This window comes from Cucurbita pepo, chromosome LG12, assembly GCF_002806865.2.
Source record: "Cucurbita pepo subsp. pepo cultivar mu-cu-16 chromosome LG12, ASM280686v2, whole genome shotgun sequence".
In the NCBI taxonomy this organism is placed as follows: domain Eukaryota; kingdom Viridiplantae; phylum Streptophyta; class Magnoliopsida; order Cucurbitales; family Cucurbitaceae; genus Cucurbita; species Cucurbita pepo.
This window is the reverse complement of record NC_036649.1, coordinates 3,181,697-3,188,919: the sequence shown is the minus strand read 5'-3', so window position 1 is coordinate 3,188,919 and position 7,223 is coordinate 3,181,697. Positions and strand designations below refer to the sequence as shown.

General features: G+C 36.5%; 1 protein-coding gene across 1 annotated transcript; it reads right to left on the bottom strand.

Moving 5' to 3' along the window:
• Positions 1 to 1,827: 1,827 nt before the first annotated feature.
• Positions 1,828 to 5,158, bottom strand: LOC111807735 (the record flags this gene model as incomplete). Its single annotated transcript, XM_023693593.1, is given in 4 exon segments — positions 1,828 to 2,307; positions 2,812 to 2,905; positions 3,558 to 3,705; positions 4,946 to 5,158. Coding segments are annotated over 4 exon segments (724 nt in total), but the record flags the coding sequence as incomplete, so codon positions are not given.
• Between the last annotated feature and the right edge of the window lie 2,065 nt (positions 5,159 to 7,223).

Below are 7,223 nucleotides of genomic sequence, written 5' to 3'. Positions count from 1 at the left end.
CATAAAGCCCTAATTTGTATGTTTGTGTAGGTAAAATTCACTTTATTGGAGCATATAATAAGAGTGTTTCATATTGCAGTCTTGACAGTTGTGGGACTCTTGATAGATGTGTAGGTAAATACATAACTTGTTCTAGGTGTTGGATGGTGGAAGTCCCACGTCGGCTAATTTAGGGAATGATCATGGATTTATAAGTGAGGAATACTAACTCCATTGGTATGAGGTCTTTTGGGGAAGCCCAAAGCAAAGCCATGAGAGCTTATGCTCAAAGTGGACAATATCATACCATTGTGGAGAGTCGTGTTCGTCTAATATGGTATCAGAGCCATGCCCTAAACTTAGTCGTACCAATAGATTGGTAAATCCTCAAATATCGAACAAAGAACTCTAAAAGAAAAGGAGCCAAGCCTCCTCGAAGGCAGTAAAAAATGACTAAGACTCCAAAGGAGTCGAGCCTCGATTAAGGGGAGACGCACTTTGTTCGAGGGGAGGTGTTGGATGATGGAAGTCTCACATCGGCTAATTTAGGGAATGATCATGGGTTTATAAGTAAGGAATACTAACTCCATTGGTATGAGGTCTTTTGGGGAAGCCCGTAGCAAAACCATGAGAGCTTATGCTCAAAGTGGACAATATCATACCATTGTGGAGAGTCGTGTTCGTCTAACACTAGGATTAAGGTGACCAACGCATGCAGTTTTATTGAAGGAAACCGATTGTTTTTGGGAAATTTTGTTTCCGAATCTGCTCCTATTCCCATTGGGAATTCTTTTATGATTTGATATTGCTGATAATGAATAGGAATGATGGTCACACCACCATGGTAATGTAATGGAAACTTTGTCGTGCTTTTTTCACTACGCTCCCATCCTATCTATTTCCAGGACTCCAAAAACATGAGCAACATCATCATCCTGCCTTCAAAATCGTTGCTGGTTTAAATGTGAATGGATATTTACTAATGAAGCTTTTATTTAATAACATTTTGTCATAGTTTTTTTTTTTTTTTTTTTTTTGGTTATGTTATTTACTTTTTTTATAATCACAATATCTAAAGTAAGTCTTTAAAGAAAAATTAAGTTTATAAGATTTTTTTTTTTCCTTTTTTTTTTCATTTAAGTTTTCCAATTTTGGCTTCTGTTTTGAAAAAAATTAAAGACTAAATTATATAAATATGCTTGGTCTTTGTACTTTATTTCATAAACACGTCCAAGTAGGCTTTAAACAAAAAAGTTAAAAAATATCCTTATTTTTAATATATATAGATAGAAATAACTAGTACTTTGTTTATAAACTATTCTAAATTTTTTTAAAATTTTATTAATAAAATGGTTTGAGGAGGAGAATGAAAATATCTATATGACTTGTTTTTAAATGGGTTCTTTCCCAAATGGTATCATTAAAAATAATAATAATAGTAATAATAAAAAAGAAATAGATAATTTTGGAGCAGAGTTAAAAAGTACTAAACTTATTATCAATTGTGGTTTCAATGATTTTTCATATATTTATTTTTAATTAAAGTTATCAAAATAAACTAAATAGTTATGAAAAGTATAAATGTCCTAGTAAATAAAAGCTAACACTTTTTCTAACACTTTTTCTAGTATAGGTATGAATATAAGGATTTGAACGTCTGATCTCAAAAGAAAAAGTATGTCAATTTATCGTAGAATTATACTCTTAAGTAATAAGAAGTCTAAGTAAGGAAAGATTCACAATAAATAAAGAGTTTAAGTAAACTTAATTATACTCTTAAGTAATAAGAAGTCTAAGTAAGGAAAGCTTCACAATAAATAAAGATAAGACAAGACAATAAGAAGTTTAAGTAAAGAAAAGTTTACCATGAATAAGGATAAAACGATATAAGTAATTTACCGGGAGTAAAGATAACACTACAAGAGTATAAACATATATGTTTAGGAACTAGACAAGAAGTAAATATAGGTTAAAAGTAGAAGCAAAGAAGATATCACAATTTAGGTTAAATAAAAGTTTGGGTAAAAGCGCGGAGCAGAAGGTGTTGAAGCCACGAAATTCATGCAATCTGAGCCCGAGAGACAACCACAATCAACATGATGATCAAGGACAGAACGAATGAAGATTGGATTTTTTCATCTATCTCCTCTCTTTTCTCTGCCTTAAGTTTCTCTTTCCCAGGAAAAAGAAATGCATTGTTCAACAGGACCACAAAGTTTTGTATTAGCTCCCAGATTTTTGTTAGTGACATCTGCAAAATCCAGCTTAGAATGACACTACCAATGTCAGCTCCCGGTTTGGAGCTCCCAAGGTTTCCATTTCCACCTTCTGAAATAAGAAACAAAACAATAATTATAATAAAGTAGGCACTCCATGTCCTGAGGGAGAAGGGAGACGGAAATAAGGTGTCCAAGCCCACTGCTAGCAGATATTGTCCTCTTTGAGCTTTTCCTTCTGAACTACCCCTCAAGATTTTAAAACGTGTCTGCTAGGAAGAGGTTTCCATACCCTTACAAGGAATACTTTGTTACAAATGGTATTAGAGCCAGAAATCGAGCAATGTGCCAGCAAGGATGCTGGTCCCTAAGGGAAGTGGATTGTGAGATCCCACGTCAGTTGAGAAAAGAACAAAGTATTATTTACAAAGGTGTGGAAACCTCTCACAAGCAGACGCGTTTTAAAAACCTTGAGGGGAAGTCCAAAAGAGAAAATCCAAAAAGGACAACCTCGGCTAGCGGTGGACTTGGGCTATTACAGATTGGTCAGACTATATTACAATTTCGTTATCTCAATAACACATAGTAACTAAATTTGTCAGACTATATTACAAACCTGAAGAAGGTAGCTCCTGGAGCTTCTCCACAATTCCATTGTTTTTAATAGCATCCCAAACATTTTTGTCCAGACACAATGAAACTACCAGACCCTGAATGAAACGGCGATCCTTGAAAAAAAGAACTTCCAAGAAAAAACATACAACAAAGAAAGATGATTGGGTTATATCCATTTATTTCAATAATATTTAAACTGTTCTGCTGGTCTTCTTGCCTTGAATGTATAAATACAGCTAAAATGTTGTGAAGGAGATCCAAATATGTCCTTACAGCTCAGTTGGTAGGTTTTACGCCGAAAATCAGGAGAAATTTGAACCTTTACTTCTGTTTTGTGATTATATAGCAGGTGATTTTGGAAACTTTCACGTTTTTTTGGATATTGATCAGCACAATGAAGAACAATATGATTCAAATGCAATCAAAACACGTTTGACAGTTTGGTTAGAAAGAAATAATAGGAATCATAATGAAAAGTTCAGAGATTAGAGGAAGGTCAGGGACTTGGCCAAGTTTCAATGTTTGTGTTGATGTTTGTTTCTAAGTTATTCTATAACTCTTGACTCTTTTGTTGAACTTTTGGGTTTCTTTTGAGATGTATCAAAATTTTCTTTATTAGATGCTATTTATGTTGTAAGCTTTCATTGTCAAAGGAAGTTTTGTTTCTGTGACCAAAAAAGATGAATAAAAGAACTTGTTGAGATAAACAAATAGTCATTAAAGAGGCAAGGCATCCCTGATTTGTACCTTCAAACTAGGATCTGTTAGCAGCCATTGAAAACCTTTGCAAAGTAATTGATAGCCACGAGAATGCAAAATGCTTGAATCGTAGGAGTTCACCAGCGGCTGAAGCCATTTTGACAGCGATTCAATTGAAAAATATTCCTGCAGCAAACTGATAAAGATTGCAACTCCATAAGAACTTTTTATCGTTCCCATAATTTCATATGAACAAATTTAATCAAGAAATTCTAAATTCAAGAATGAGGTAAAAATGGTAAACAGAAAGCTTCATATAACATCAAAAGGAAAAACAGTCTTGTGGATGCACTTACTAGGGTGTTACTTTGAGTAACTTGGCAAGAAGGGAATCAAAGAATTTGTGATCTTTGTGAGAGTCCCACGTTAGTTGGGAAGGAGAACGAAACACCCTTTATAAGGGTGTGGAAACCTTCTCCTAGCATACGCGTTTTAAAGTCTCGAGGGAAAGCCCAGAAAGAACAATATCTGCTAGCGGTGGACTTTGGCCGTTACACAATTAGTGTAAATGTTCTCTCCTTTTCATTTATATAGTTTCTCATCTCTTTTATCCAAATTGAGAGATACTCATTTTACCCAATTGTAGAGTCTTTGTGTAACTCTTTGAAGTGGGGTTCTTTTCCCTTTCTTTTGATGAATTTGTTTCATAAAAGACTTGCAAGCACCTGAAAAGACAGAGAGATGTCTCATCGTAGGTGTAACAACTCAGGCCATCACTAGCAGATATTGTCTTCTTTGGAATTTCTCTTTCAGGTTTTCCCTTAAGATTTTTAAAACGCATCTACAAGGGGAGAAGTTTTCACACCCTCATAAAGAATGTTTCGTTCTCCTCCTCAACCGAGGTGGGACCTCACAATCCACCCCCTTCCGAGCTTAGTGACCCCAACCGACTCGTTGGTTTCAAGAAGCATGGCACAGCCAGAAAGGGAGGAGGAAGGGTGCAATTTGCCCATTAGACTGATTTCAAATGAGCTTCATAAGAAAAACCCTTGAAATCTCCAAAGTTTGGGCTGTGGGGTTGGCATATGTGTGTGTGTGTGTATATATATATATATATATATAAGAGATGTAAAATTTTGGCTATCCCTAAAGCAAGAAAACATCAGGCTCTGCCTCTGTCAAAGGGAATATGAAGATGAGTAACTAATTTGGAATCTTCCATCTTGCTTTTGATTAACTGAGGGATACAAATTGGCAGAGGAAAACTGAAGGAGCTTTATGTATCCATGTGCGTGCAAATATACCAAGAAATGAACGATTCTAGTCCAGATTTCATGTCTTCCTATATATACACCAAATCCACAAGAAAAATAAAGCCCTAGAGAATTCACACAACAGAAACCAAAAATACAAAATCAAGTGTTACGTAAACTCACCTCTGAAGCGCAGTAACTGCAGCATCAACTTCGGCACGCGATGGAACAGGTCCTAAATCAAATTTGTGAAGAGATTTCGGAGCTTTGGTATCTAAACTCTGGATTTCTGTTCCACAGAAGCAGCTCTTGCAAGTGTCGCAACCGCAGTTGTTGCAGGTGGATGAAACTACAGGAGGCGATTTGAAAGCCATCGAAGAAGAAGAAGAAGAAGAAGAAGAAGTGTAAATTGTTGATAAGCCATCTGAATTAGAGTGAAAAGGGAATTTATTCGTACATGAAGCTTCATTTTCAATCTTCTTCTTACGCAAATGAAACTTCGATCCATAGGCTGATATTTTTCACGGAAATTCCCATTACAAATTCATATATTAAATTATATTATATTATATTATATGCCCAAAAGAAGTCAAGGGGCTTCTAGAATGAATCGAGGATAAAAGGAGCTTGTTTAATTTTACTCCCATCCGAAACCTGAGTGGAGAACATTTTTTACTCGTTAGATAAATAAAGTTGAGGATAACGATTATCTTCTCCGTCCCCACCTCATTTAATATAAATTATATTTTTATATTGATAAAAAAAAAAGAGGTCATCTTGACCTTAATTGCTCTCAAAAACGTAAAAAAATAGCTTCATAATGGTCGAAGACATTAGGTCTAAGTTTTGGAACCCCGAATAACTCAAATCTAAGCCAAACATGCCGCCTAAGTCGAGTCGGAGCTGCTGGAGTGCACCTAAGTAACCTGAAGTTGAGTTGAGTTGAAGATTGTGGGTAGGCGTGGGTCAAATTTGAAGAATAGATAGGTATACATGGTGGTAATTGTGAGAAAAGAAAAGAAATGTCAAACCCTTTTATTTCAAATTGTCTCGGGACAGAATAAGTGTAGAATGGTTTATCATTTGTGTGCTTGTGGTCGCTGCCTGTTTCCCACCATCGTGACCTCACACCTCTTAGTAAATAAAGTTGATTGAGCCGACGAGTTGCAGGGGAAGGAAAAGTGGATCTAACATGTCCTTGGGTGTTGTAGTTTTTCTTTTCTCCAGTTGTATATGTTACAAATCATGCCCGGAACCTTAGAACAAACCTGCCTAGAGAAAAAAAAAAGAAGAGAGAGGAAGTTGGAAGCAAGAATCTCGCGAAGAACGCCTTGAAAACGTCTTCCGATGCTCTTAACTCAATTCGAGAAAAAAATTAGGACGTAGTTGGGACTATGATCAGTAAGGTTGTCAGAGAAAACGTCTTGATTCGAGTTCTAAATCGAAAGATACAAAAAATATATATATATATATATATCAAGAAAACCTAATCCAACTCCACTATCTGCTATGAGAAGAAAAGAATTTTCTAGCAAGCCACGTGTTGACAACGAGAGGAAGAGCACGTCTCGACCAGGCTAGGGACACGTGTCAGACACTGAGTGGAGTAACGTGCCTCCATTGGATTCGTGACACGCGACTTCTGCAACCCGCATTCCGACCTGCGACTCATGGTCCAACCCGATCCAACCCACAACCCATCGGCTCAACTGACCACGGTCTAGCCCGAGCGAACCGAACCAACTAATCCGCAATCCGAACCGACTCAAACTGGAACGCCTAACCTGTAACTGCATAAAATTGGCCCACGCGTGGTACGCGCGTGAAACCTATGAGTGGACACTCCCAGCACATGGCTAGTGCGTGTAAGGTACTTGTTTGCCTGTTCGACTTTTATTTGCTCGATTTTCATCCTGATTCCAATTCTAACCATATTTTTATGTGAATTAGGACCAAATTGAAGAAAATCACTCTTTATAGACACCTAATTCGTGTGAAAACACTAAACGAAGGGCACGCCTATCAGGTAAGTCACCACACGGAATTTTAGGCAAAAAAATACTTATAGGATTCGCTTGGTTTGCATGCATGCTAGAATATTTACCCTAGGTAGATAGTTTTCCCATGAAATGAACTTAGATAATTGCTACATTAAGAATATGGAAGCATGTAGTGAAGAATGCTATTATGTTTTACGTTTCCATTATATATCTGTTAACTGATGCTGAAAGTGATGGTGTTAATGTAACACATGCGGAAGCGATTTGGATCTTAGGCACTTTAAGAACCTTAATTATAGTATATAACTAGCATGTTCATAAGTATTAAAACTTAATTAGTTTAGATACTAACCTTTTGTAGTTCAAACTCCTTTTTCCTCACGAACCGGTTTCGAACCACCACTAGTGTCTTCTCCACTATCCTCCGGCCTTAGAACGGGATTGTGGAATCCGGTGAGTGA